The 13827-nt window shown below is 37.4% G+C and overlaps 1 protein-coding gene across 1 annotated transcript in view; it reads left to right on the top strand.

Annotated features, from left to right (window-relative positions):
* Positions 1-5838: 5838 nt before the first annotated feature.
* LOC107594029 (testis development-related protein-like) overlaps positions 5839-13827 on the top strand; it is a 13078-nt gene continuing 5089 nt past the window's right edge. The window contains exons 1-3 of the mRNA XM_016283957.1: positions 5839-6154; positions 11928-11975; positions 12142-12167. Of these exons, the coding sequence (XP_016139443.1) occupies positions 6068-6154; positions 11928-11975; positions 12142-12167 (161 nt within the window). The 5' untranslated portion in view covers positions 5839-6067. The remainder of the gene's footprint in view (positions 6155-11927; positions 11976-12141; positions 12168-13827) is intronic.

The raw sequence follows: 13827 nt of genomic DNA, 5'->3' as shown, positions 1-13827 counted from the left end.
AAATCCTCACCTGGCTTTCCTCTTTCAGTTTGGGTCTGGCATTCTGGTTTGCCAACCTCAGTGTCACCCAGACAGCAGACGTAAATTTGTAACCACCAAAATAGCCCATGGAGGACACTGACCTATCAGAAACTCTCTCCTAACTAGGCATCTGATCAATACAATCTCATAAAAGTGTTTATTTCTGGAAAATGATTGTGGTTTTTGCCATTGACGTATGTAATGAATGTCTCACCGACAGCTAAATGTCATTGGTTTTGTGAATGGGACAGGATTGACTGTTTCAGACAGACACTCAAGAAGAAGAAGAGCTTATGTTCTTAAAATGGTCTAATCTGCTCATCCAATTACAGTTGGCTGTTAATGTAAGGTCAAAGACCTTTATTTAGAGAAAAACGGTTGACCAAATGGGAACATTGTGTTGTTTTGATTCTTTGTAGACGGTCTGACTGATTTGCACTGATTTTGTTTAAATGTTGAGATTGTTTATAATGATTGTGACTATTTGTGCACTTTGATGGCAGGATTGATTGTATTTTCATTGCTCTTTTTAAAAGAAGAGAGTATATCTTATGTTGTAATATATCTGTATTTATTTACAAAATAAAATATTCAAGCACATAAAGAGACTTTATGCACGTTTACATACCTATTTAAATGAACACAGTATAGATTTCTGTTAATTTAATGCAAAGCTAATTAAAAATAGAGCTATAATTTCGAACCTTATTTTTTATTTATTTATTATTTATTGGTTAGTTTGTTTATTTTAAGTTTTAAGCGAACAACGCATTCATACTGTATACACAAAGTATATGCACACAATTATAGCTGATAGTCTAAATATGAAAACTCCAAATTCACTGGCAAAGTCATGCAGTAGGGGTCAGCACTGCACCAAAACCCCTAAAAATAGCATTTGATTACAACCTACTAAACTGTTAATATTTGTGTTTATGTGAGACATAGAAACACTAAATAAGAGTTGTTTAAGAATGTCTGCTCTTCCAGACAATCACATGTGGTCTTTAGTAGCTATGTTGCAAATGCACTGACCCACTTTAGCTACTAAGCCCTGCAAATCCAAACCAGAATCAACCTGTCGGAATTACTTCTCCTTTATACATGCAACCACATACATTCAAGCAGCAAATAAAGGGATACACAAACCTACATAAATGTGTGCCCAAACCATCTCTTTCGTGTTTGCACACACAGATTTGTTGTGTTGGGTTAATAGTGCAACTTTCACAAAGGTAATCTGATTATGTTTGCTTGCCAGTCATTAAAGATAATTGGTCTTTTGCACCTTATGTGTGTAAATAAGTGGCTGTGTATGCAGAAAGAGAGAATAGGGGTAATATCCTCAGGATGAGTCAGCGTGTGATCAGACTGTCTTACGTCCTTGATATGGGTCTGTGGGCTGGAAGAAGATTTATAAGTGAACGGAGCGCTTTTTCTCACGACTTTCTTTCTCTCTCTCAAAAAAAAATGCAGTTTCATAGGCCTACATTACGTTTAGACGTCAAAATGAATCTTAAAGCAACTGTATGTACGTTATTTTTTTACCTTGAAATATCAGTTTTAAAATCATTATGACGGTACACTGCATTCTAATAAAGCAAAAGGCTTCTGTTTCTTTCTCAAAACATGTTCTGGGTAATTTGGTAAGCGGGTCAATTCCGCGAAAAGAGCGGGTTGCTTTACGGCAGCAACAAATGCACATGAACAGCTATCCACTGTATTTACGACAGTGAACTTCACTCAGACGGCTTCAAAGTCGCAAAAATACATTAAAGGGTTAGAAGGGGGTGTTAGTTTTGGGGGTGTAGAACAGGCTCTCATACTAGGTTGTTCGAAAAACACATTCTTTTTCACATATTTTATTATTACAACACCTCTCTCCCCAGTCTTGCATGAACGGCTCGAATAGTTCCTGTATCAAATGAAGGCCCGCCTTCTGAAATACGAAATGTGCTGTGATTGGTTAGCTGGGCCAGTGTGTGTTGTGATTGGCAGCACTCGGCGCACTAGCCGCCTGCTGCGAGCTTCAGTGTAAATATTGCGTCAATATCAAATCAATTAGAGCGCGATTAAACCCGGATGATTGTAACCGCTCTAAGTTCGTCTGCCTTGGGAAAGCTAGCGTGTCTCCGACATAGTGATAACACTCATTGCCTTCTCGAGTGCAGCTCAACCAGGTCTCGTCCCATTCGTCCATATTTGTGATATCACAAATCCCGGAAAATATGCGTTGTAGTCCAAACGAGTCGTTCGTTGTAGTTTTTGAAAAGTGATGAACTTTATAATTTTGCAGATCTTTTTTATGCTCAAACAGCAACATTGCAGACTAACTAAAGTTGAAAAAGTGAAAAAGCATAATAGGACCCCTTTAAAACTACATACAGCTGCAGGCCTACATGTAGCGCTAATCGTTGTTATATTCATGATTCAGTCATTTGCCAGTGAATTGTCTTGTTGGATATCTTGTTTCAATTTCTGAAAATAAATTGAGTGACTGTTCACTGACTGGAAAAAATACATTCACTGACTGGCTGCATACAATTAAATTATTTATTAAAAATACAAAACCATAATATTGTGAACTATTTTTCTATTTAACTGTTCTGTTGTAACATATTGTAAAATGTAATTTATTGATGACAAGGCTGAATTTTCAGCAGTCTTCAGTGTCACATGATCCTTCAAAAATCAGCTGATCATTATTAATATTATTAATGTTAAATGATTGAGCTGCTTAATTTTTGTGGAAATACATTGTAATACATTTTTGCAGCTAAAGAACATCGTGTTTGAAATATTAAATAGACAGAGTCTTTCAGTCAACTTTTGATCAATTGTATGTATTCTTGCTGAATAAAAGTATTGATTTAAAAAAAACGTACTGACCGCAAACTTTTGAACGGTAGTGTATACAGATGCATATGTACTGTATCTTTGGTTTAATACCTTCACACCTCGCAGATCAATTCTGTGCACATCCTAAATCAGACAGGACTCTTATCACACCAGCGCTCAGCACAGGTTCTGTTTATGTATTTACTGTAAACATGCCTGTATAAAGATGATGTCTGATGACCCTTCTGATCTGTAGTTTTTTGTGTTTTCTCAGATAAGGTCAGCTTTTCTGACTTGTTTGTTGTGTGTAAATTGTAATATTATAGCATAAGCTGCTGTTTCCAAGCTATTCTTCATATCTGCCTGAACTCACAGTGGGAAACGGTCAACTTCTCAAACAGCTTCATAACCCTCAAGTTCATAATCTCCTTAATGAAGACCCCGAGGAGACCTTAGAAGTGCTCTGCATGTGTTTAAATCCTTTAAGCAGTTAACAGAGAGCATATTCTTTACATTTAAAGCATGGGAACATTCACATCACATGAGCACATACATATACATCCAAGTAATGTCTGATAAGCAAGACTATTGATTAAACAGACTTATTACATGGAAAACTTTACATTGAAGTCACATGGATATGCTGCACAAATAGTGTTTTCTTCACATTTAGTGTGAACACATTCAAAGTATCTACTCAAAACATTTATGATGTTTCTTCAATTTTGGGCATTTTTATTATACAAAAAATCTATTTTTATAAAAAGTGTATTTTTGTTAAATAGCGGTTATATTAAAAGTGCAATATTTGTTTTAATATCTCTCGTGTAATAGTGGATTAAATCCCAAATCACAACCATCCCTCACATGTTTCCACCACGATTAACAATTTTACCCCTAATAATATTTAATGAAAAATGTTGCACTTGATTAACAATGTCAGAGAAGTGCTTGAGATGCAATATGAGACACAACAAAGAAAAGTCGATCTTAATGTCACTTGAATACAGTATTTTATTGTGTAATTTCTAATTCTAATCAATTTGTAATTTTGACATACAGTCAAACCAAAAATTATTCAGACACCAGATATAATTTTTCATATTTTTTTTATTATGGGTGCAGGACACTATAGTTCATTTATATAAGTGAGGATAGCAAAATAAAGTGAACTGTGACATATTATACCCAAAAATTCTTCATACAGTGGACTACCAGTAAAATTGAAAGAAAAGTGGGACACAAATTATTGAGACACTTTGACCTGACTATATTTTGCTCAAGTGTTTTTCTTTAATTGCTAATGCAACTTTTTTACATCACAGACTGAACAAAATTAAGCATTGCTTGGTAATTGGTTGACCTAAATTGGTATTATCTAATTGTGTTCTTAAACAGCTGACAGCTATACAATAATTCATTAGATTTATGTTCATTACATAACCTACATAACCTTACATTGCCTAATTCATTACATACCTTTCTATCAAAGTTATCTGACATTATCAAGATGAATTTGTTCTGACACAGTGTAAATCTGAGTTCTTGGCGTATTTTATTACCATTTTCTAAACTATTGGCGAATAAACTGTGATAATGTGAGAAATGTTGAAGGTATATATATATATATATATATACAGTATATTTGTATATATATATGTATATATGTGTGTGTGTGTGTGTGTGTGTGTGTGAGTGTGTGTGTGTGTGTGTGTGTGTGTGTGAGAGAGTGAGTGTGTGTGTGTGTGTGTGTGTGTGTGTGAGAGAGTGAGTGTGTGTGTGTGTGTGTGTGTGTGTGTGAGAGAGTGAGTGTGTGTGTGTGTGTGTGTGTGTGTGTGAGAGAGTGAGTGTGTGTGTGTGTGTGTGTGTGTGTGTGAGAGAGTGAGTGTGTGTGTGTGTGTGTGTGTGTGTGTGAGAGAGTGAGTGTGTGTGTGTGTGTGTGTGTGTGTGTGAGAGAGTGAGTGTGTGTGTGTGTGTGTGTGTGTGTGTGAGAGAGTGAGTGTGTGTGTGTGTGTGTGTGTGTGTGTGAGAGAGTGAGTGTGTGTGTGTGTGTGTGTGTGTGTGTGAGAGAGTGAGTGTGTGTGTGTGTGTGTGTGTGTGTGTGAGAGAGTGAGTGTGTGTGTGTGTGTGTGTGTGTGTGTGAGAGAGTGAGTGTGTGTGTGTGTGTGTGTGTGTGTGTGAGAGAGTGAGTGTGTGTGTGTGTGTGTGTGTGTGTGTGAGAGAGTGAGTGTGTGTGTGTGTGTGTGTGTGTGTGTGAGAGAGTGAGTGTGTGTGTGTGTGTGTGTGTGTGTGTGAGAGAGTGAGTGTGTGTGTGTGTGTGTGTGTGTGTGTGAGAGAGTGAGTGTGTGTGTGTGTGTGTGTGTGTGTGTGAGAGAGTGAGTGTGTGTGTGTGTGTGTGTGTGTGTGTGAGAGAGTGAGTGTGTGTGTGTGTGTGTGTGTGTGTGTGAGAGAGTGAGTGTGTGTGTGTGTGTGTGTGTGTGTGTGAGTGAGAGTGTGTGTGTGTGTGTGTGTGTGTGTGAGTGTGTGTTTGTGTGTGTATGTGGCCCATAAGAAACATTTATACAAAGTGCCCTATAAAAGTATTTGCCACACTTTAAATGATTGCATTCAGTGCACTATTGCAAAGTATCAAACCAACCTGTGGCTACTAAAAAAAATCATTGCAATTTTTGAAATTCATTTTAATAAATGTTTTTATTTTTTACTTAAAGAGTGAGCTTTTGCCACTTGGTTTGATATTGTATCATTTAATGCTATGCCTAGCTTTTGAAAGCTGGGTTAAGTGTCTTAAGTTTGCAGGCTCACTAGAGTCTGCTTATGAAAAACTTCTATACTGACCGAACCCCTAAAGACATATCTGACTGCTCCAGATAAGACCTCCTGTCCGGGTGGGAGGGTCCGAGGGGGCCATCGCCCCGCCCACGTTGCCATGACAACCAGCTGATCAGTGGCAATCTGATCCACAATGGGAGGAGCGGCGGTCCAGGTGCTCCAGCCAGCCGTGTGCTCAGACGTTCATCAGAAGAAGATAGTGGGCCGGTGGAAAGTGTGCGTGTGGGGTATCGCGAAGGGCAGGGCGCGATCACAGACGGGTTATTGTTCTGATTTAACCGCTGCCTCCTCGCGATCTCCTCGAGTCTTCACTCGCATCCCATGGGCTTGGAAAATACCGTGCTTCTGAGCTACAGCTGAACTCCCTGCGCGTATAATGTTCAAGAAGAGCAAGAGCAAAGTTCTGGTGGATGAAGAGTCAGAGGAGGACGACGTGGCGTGGCATCACGAGCACGCGAGGAAGGTAAGGTGGGATGTTGCCCGTGGGCTTCAAATTTGAGAGATCAGATGTGCTTGAGTCTAATAGTTTGGCTGTGTTGCATTTCTGCCTGTACAGTAAGTGTATTTACAAAGCGGATGCGCCCCTGAGTCAGTGAGTCGTAAAGTCAGATTATAAGAACAGCAGCGAAATAATAATTATCGCCCCCTATAATTTAATCCATTTATTAATGTGTCACCCTTGAAATCGCTCCTGTTTGACAATATGAAGCATATGGATCATGCGATGAAGGGAAAATGTGAATATTTTGAGTATGCAAGTAGAGGAAAAAGACAGTATTCAAAGTATGGCTGAATGAGAATATACATAGGAATGTGTGATTAAAAGACAGAGTAAAAATAGCTAACTGTCTTTAAAAGCTTTTTTTGGGTCATAGTTTGGTTATTTAAATGTCATATGCATTAACCAGATTTCCATATCTAGATAAGGCCACATTTTGGTTTTATAAATCAGAATAGAATCATTTGGCCTGTTTTAATCAGAATTTTGGGTCATGGAAACGCATTATGAGAATGGCAGAGTGTGAGTGTAGAGAACAAAAGTGTATTTTTGGAATATACATCATAACTGAATGTTCCTTTGTTTTTGATTGTCATCGGCCATTAATAAACCCATATTTGTTGACCAGTATGAATATAGAAGGAGAGAATTGCACAATGAAAATAATATAGCAAAAAGAGAGCATTTGTTGTTATGCAACTATGGGAGAATGAGAATATAAAATGGGAATATTACAATAAAAAGAATTGAGAGACTGAGAGTGCGGTACAATATCTGTTTTTACAAGCTTTTTTGGGTTCCCTGTTGAAAAAACCAGCATATGCTGGTTAGGTATGTTTTGATGCTGGTTTAAGCTGGTTTGACCAGCTTAAACCAGCAAAGGACCAGCTTAGACTAGCTTAAACCAGCCAAAGGACCAGCGTAAACCAGCCAAAGGACCAGCGTAAACCAGCCAAAGGACCAGCGTAAACCAGCCAAAGGACCAGCGTAAACCAGCAAAAGGACCAGCTTAAACCAGCAAAAGGACCAGCATAAACCAGCATCCCAGCGTCGAAACATACCTAACCAGCATATGCTGTTTTTTTCAACAGGGTTATATTTTGGTTATTTAATTTTAAATGGCATGAGTATTAACCAGATTGCCATACACAGATTAGGCCATAGTTTGGTTTTTAGAAATCAGAATGGAATCAGCTGGCCTGTTTTAATCAGAATTTTGGGTCATGAAAACACCTTATTTGGAATATGCATTATCTGCTTGGATCTGCTTATGACATCGACCATTAATATCTGTTGACCACTAGGGCTGACCAATATGAGTGTGGAATGAGAGAATAGGACAATGAAAATATATTATGTAATATACCACCAGAATTAGAGTCTACAAGAGTATGAGAATGGCAGAATGTGAGGATCGAGAACAGAAGTGCATTTATTGGTTCCAATTTTCCACTGGTGTTCAGATCAGTCATGAGAAGTGAGTACATAACATATAATATCATCATGTAGTTTGATTGTCGTGGATAAGATCATAGATTTATCTTAATTAAATGTGGCTTTGCTGTGGCTGAGTTTAAATACAGATTCATGGCATTCGCCTCCGTCCTCCCTTTCAGATCTAATGTTCTGTCAGCTGTTAGACTGCAGGAGTCAGATAAGGTCCCTACAGCGTAACAGCAGGAGACGGTTGCAGATAAGCTTTCTTTCTCTCCCCCTCACCCTTTTTTTAATGTATTTCAGAAGCTTGCAGTAAAAAGTTAAAGATTCCCACTGCGTTCTGTGGCATTCTGTGATATTAGATGGCCTTTACTAGGCCACAATCACGTTCTTCCCAACAGAGTCTGTTCCACAAACATGTTGTTGGTCTCGGAGATGGGAAAGAGCGCAGTCAAAAGCTCTGATATCCTTGTCTGATAGTGAAAGACTTTGACAACCAGCCTAGCTGCTAGACCAAACTGTCAGACTAGGTGGGTCTACTTCTCATACTCAGCTATGTTTCCATCGCCCTGTTTTTATGCGCATTTTGAAGTATCGCATCAGTGATGGAAACGGCTCATTTCGAAATTCGCAAAAAAAGTTTTTACTTTGAGGTGGTTTTTGACTTGTGTGAAAAAGAGTTAATGCGAATAATGGGAGATTTGGGGATATTTTGGGATATTATTTTGGGAATAATGGGACACATTTTGACGTAGTGAACATTAAAGCCACTTAACTAATCGTCTGTTTCTGCTGATGGTGTCTTTCCAGTTTTTTTATTTACTTTTGGTTACTAGCTTACCAATAACACCATCATCTGATAGAAATGCACCTAATTCACTTTTCTTTTTTTTCTTTTTTGCGAACTGTGCTTCACATTGGGATGGAAACCCAGCTGAAAGTTGGCCTTTAATAGAAAACCAGATTTTTAAATATTATGCGCAGCAATATTTTACCCTAACTGATGCTTATTTTATTAATTTATGTGAAAATTAAGATGATGAGGTGACTGATTATCACACGTACCAAAAATACCATGGTATTTTCAAAGTTTCATAGTGTTTGATATAAATTTTATATATATTTCCAAGTAATATCATCAAACATCTGATACCATCTCTGTATTGCGACAGTAAAGTAAGTAAAGGAAAGAGCTTCAAGGAACACACCATGGTACATTTATATAAAGAAAAAGACGATTTTTAGTAATATTAAACCATATGAATGTCCAAAAACACATTATTACCAAGATAGTGCCAAAAAAAATGTAACATTTCCAAAGATATGGAAATATATCTTGGTACTTTGGTGTTTATACTAAATGTTTACCATTGGTATTTACACACTTTCAAAAAAGTACTGAAAACCTACCACAGTACTAGCATGTTATTCGGATGTGTACCATGGTTTTACCTTGGAGTACCATCATACCATGGTACTTCAATACCATGACTGAAGTGCCCTTGAGCAAGGCACCGAACCCCCAACTGCTCCCCGGGCGCCGCAGCATAAATGGCTGCCCACTGCTCCGGGTGTGTGTTCACGGTGTGTGTGTGTTCACTGCTGTGTGTGTGCACTTTGGATGGGTTAAATGCAGAGCACTAATTCCGAGTATGGGTCACCATACTTGGCCACATGTCACGTCACTTTCACTTTCACTTAAATTTCATTTGATAGCATCATTGTTCCACCATGGTACTTTTTGTAAGGGCATGCAAGGTTCTTCAAAAAACATCATGGTATTATCATAGTACATGTCCACTAAACACAGTGTTACCGAGGTAAATATTCAATTTCCAAACATATTGTACTTTGCAAAAAAATACCATGGTACTTTGATATATACCATGGTACTGAATTAGCATTTACACGGTTACAAAAAAAAGTACAGAAATGGCCGTCGTAACACCATGGTATTGTTGGAATTACCTTGGAATACCATCTTGTAAATACCACGGTACATGAACTTTTGGACCCTAAAATATGTCAAAGTACCATAGTATTACCATTTGATACTGTACCGTGTACTTACTATCACAGTATGCCTACTTTTTTTGTAGTTTATGCAAGGTACAGAGAATACCATTGTACTATTAAAGTACAACAACATAATATGACTGTTGTAAACTATTATTTCCATTGTACCATGTCCAAAACATGGTAGTACCACGGTAATTTTGTTAGTGAAGCTTATAGCTCATTGTAAGAGTGGTACTAGGCTTGTGGATTGTATGTTCGAGAGGGAAAGGAATGTTCTGATGTTGTTCGGTCTACAAAGGGATATTTCAGTGAGATCCGACCACTTCCTTCAGCTGCTAGTCAGTTTCTCATCCAGAGCTTGGTATGTAGAGCAGGAAGCCCGACGGATGTGGACAAACGGACCTGCACTTACATTCAGTTCCAGTTCTATTCCGGTCCAGGACTTCAAATTTTGTAGAAAGTTTTGATTTTCCTCTAGATGAATATCTTCTCTGTTCCAGCGTTTTATATGAAGCTATTTTATGAGTGTTGGTTGTATTTTAAACCGTGTCAGGGTGCCAGTAGGTAAACATCGTTATTTTGCGGTACAGTCTTGTTGATATTGTGGTTAGTTCCTTCATAAATCAACCAAAGGCAGAATAAATGGACTCCTATGACCCTGTGTTCTTCAATCACAGGCTTTTTTTCAGTAAAGTCAGGTCTGAGCTGTCCCTAATATGCCACAGTCATAAGAAATGACAGAGTCCAGAGGGTAAAAGACTTAAAATATCCAAAACATTCCTCTTTGCTCAGTCTCAGCTTCACTCCTTCATTTATAAATGAGCACTCGAGAGAGTATTCGCACTGTAACCAGGCCAAAAGCTTTGGTAAGATGGGGTGGAGGTGTGTGGCAGTGATACAAGGAGTGAGGGAGTAGAAATGAAGGAGGCAGAGGGTTGTGGGTAGAGGGAGGAATGACGTGGAGAGGTTGATCTTTCTCTCTCTCTCTCTCTCTCTGTTTGTGTGAATCATATTCTGCCTTCAAGCCATTTCTGAATGAAGTGTTTGCTCTGGATTTGCTCTTTAAACCTTGTCTTATTGGCATAAGTGTTGGCCATAATCAAGGGTATATATTTTACAGATATTTTACATTTTATATATTAAAACATAGTAAAATTAAAGTTTTTGAAATACGTTGCGCCTGCTCACAAAGGCTGCATTTATTTGATGGAAAAATACAGTAAAGCAGTAATATTATAAAATATTATTACAATTTAAAATAAATAAAATGTTTTCTGTCTTAATATATATTAAAATGAATTTCAGCATCATTGCTCCAGTCTTCAGTGTCACATGATCCTTCAGAAATCGTTCTAATATACTGATTTGGTGCTCATAAAACATTTCTTGTGTATAGCAGTTATTTGAATTAAAAACCAAAGCTTTAAGATTATGAATGTCTTTGCTCTCACTTTTGATCAATTTAATGCATCCTTGCTGAAAAAAAAATTTTATAAATAAAAAAATTAAACTTACTAACCCTAAATTTACGATTGTTTACTTTACATTTTTAGGTGATTGGCTTAAAAAATTCTGGGCTCCCAAGAGCAGAGATGACAGATATATAATTAAATATACATATAGTCATAAATTAGGTTTTCATCATGAATGTGTGTTTGTATTTTGTATACTGTTAATGAAGAATAGTGATAAAACATTACCAAAATATACACCAGTTCATGAGGGTGAAAGTATTGAGTGACAAAACTACATTTCCCATAATTCCCTATGGTGATAAAGCATCAGTTACACACCTAATGTGCATCCTTTGCTCTTCGGTTTGTTGCGCTGGTGCTAAAAGTATCCTGTCTTTGTAGGGCAGTGAAAATGTGAAGTAAGAACTTTCCAGGAGGCAGCAGTAGCGCAGGTGGGGCAGGAAGGAAGGGGAAGAGGTCAGACCCTTAACAGGAAGTTGAATGCCAGAGCAGTCCTGATTGATCACCCAAAATAGACCGCATTAATGATTACATTAACACTAATAGATCGGATTATTACTTGAAAATAGTGGGATATCCATATATGAGGAGTTTTTAATTCCTCGCCATATTTGTGTTATGACTGTGTCTTGACAGAAAACAAGATCATTTTCAAGTCCCTCCTCAAATGTGCAAGACTTTGTTTTGACGTTAGCGTCTTAAAAATATAACTTGCATTTGTGTGTGTGTGTGTGTGTGTGTTCGTATACATTATCGTGTGTGTGCATGTTCTCATTGTTTTGTTCTCCTTGGCCTTTGCTTTTCAGGATAAAGACTCAGAGGGAACAGAGGAAGTTCTGAGCCCCTCAACAAAGGTAAACACGCACCAATACACACATGCATAACATTTTGTTGCTTTGAACAGAAATGTGAACATTTGTTGACAGTGTCCGAAACAATACCATTGCAGCATTGTTAGGATGTGATGTGAAAAGCCTGATATGAAACACTGAGTTTCTATTGTCTTTTTATTTTTGTTAGTTCTTAGTGAATGGACGCATTGAATGGCAAGATTTTGATAGTACAGTATGTGTGTGTTGTGCGTAATCTGTTAAACATGTAGAGAGGATGTGACACATTCTTTCAGAACAATCTGGACAATAGCAAAAGCCGTCTTGAGACTAGTAAACATTCAGCGGCGTGCTTTCCTTCAGTGGACTGCTGCTGTCATGTCATATTTCAAATTGTCAAATAAATATCTGAACTATTCTGTGACCAGTAGAATTAAACAGCTGTTTTTGACCTTCTGTGTAATCTTTGTATTGTTAGCATGAGCAGCTGGTAAATACAATGAAATTCACATTTTTGCAGTGTAAAAAGCTCCAGCATAGACCCTACCCATATTTAATTTCTGACAGAAAGTGATGAAAGTGAAAGACGGGAATGAAAATGAGGCTGTGAAGGATAGAAGTACAGAACGTTCAATGGATTGTACTGTTGTTTAACAACATAGCAATTGTTCAGCTGACAAAACATCTTTCCGAATATAACTTGCAGTAGACAAGAGCTCCACAAAGGAGGTTTGAAAGTTGTGAGTTGTGAAAATTAAGTGATTTTGGACCTTTATACAGCACATTCTGTACATTTACCCCTCACAGCCTCATTTTCGTCCTCATTTTGGATGTTTGAATGATTTAGTTTTTTTTTTTTTTTTTATGATTTTTTTAAAAGAAGTTTATGATTTACCATATAAACTTTTTAAAATTGTTTTTTTTTAGATGCTCAGCAAAAAATTCTCAAACATAATGCAGAAAAAATGTCTCTTATTACTGTAAAAAAAATTGAGTGCAACAATACTACCATGATGTGCTTACAAATATTAATGAATATATTAGGGCTGTGCAATTTGGGAGAAAATATCAAATTGCGATTTTTTTTTTTTGACAGATATTGCAATTGATTTGATTTGCGATTTTAAATTTGCAAAGTCAAGCTTCAGCTCAATATTGCCAATAATGTGCAGCACAGTATGTGTATCATTACCCTGCTGAAAAAAAAAACAATAGAAACTATCACAGAAATTCTTATAGTTTCCATTAAACCATTACAAAATTCCTTTTTGTTTTGGGCATTATTCCAATAGGAATTACTGTTGTTCTATTGGTTGCTTGCCATCTGCCAGATTACATCCCACCAATAGAATCCATCAAATAGACACCATTATAGTTTATATTAAAACCAATACAATTCCCATTATAACCCTGAAATCCGCGTGGGGCAGAGAGGAGCGAGTATAAGAAGCATTCACAGACACAGGCTGTGTGTGCGCTCTTCTGAATTGGGAATAGCCAACATGCATTATAAACTTATTTCAAATTAATCTGTTGGGGAGATAAAATGTGTAAGATAACGTTCACGTACTAACAAAAACATCTAAGAATGTATCTTTTATTCTCCAGTACTGAAAACAGAACCGATACGGGAGCTTTTGATATGCGCTGTGACGCAGCTCTTGCAAATTACCTTTTTTGTTCGTTGTCTGTCATTTCGAAGCTTAAATTGCATACGGTTTTCTTTAGTTTTAATTTGCCTAACTATCGATCTGACCCAGTAGACGCCATAATCCCACTCTGTCTCTCTCCCGCTTTGTTTTTTTTGTTTTTTTTTTAAATGGTGGGTGTTTAGGCAGTTGGCTAGAGCAGTGCTGATTGGGGAGAACAGAGGTGC

The sequence above is a fragment of the Sinocyclocheilus grahami genome, unplaced genomic scaffold (genome assembly GCF_001515645.1).
Source record: "Sinocyclocheilus grahami isolate Dianchi unplaced genomic scaffold, SAMN03320097.WGS_v1.1 scaffold178.1, whole genome shotgun sequence".
NCBI lineage: Eukaryota > Metazoa > Chordata > Actinopteri > Cypriniformes > Cyprinidae > Sinocyclocheilus > Sinocyclocheilus grahami.
Note: the sequence above shows the minus strand (reverse complement) of the source record. Positions and strands in the feature narration are given on the sequence as shown.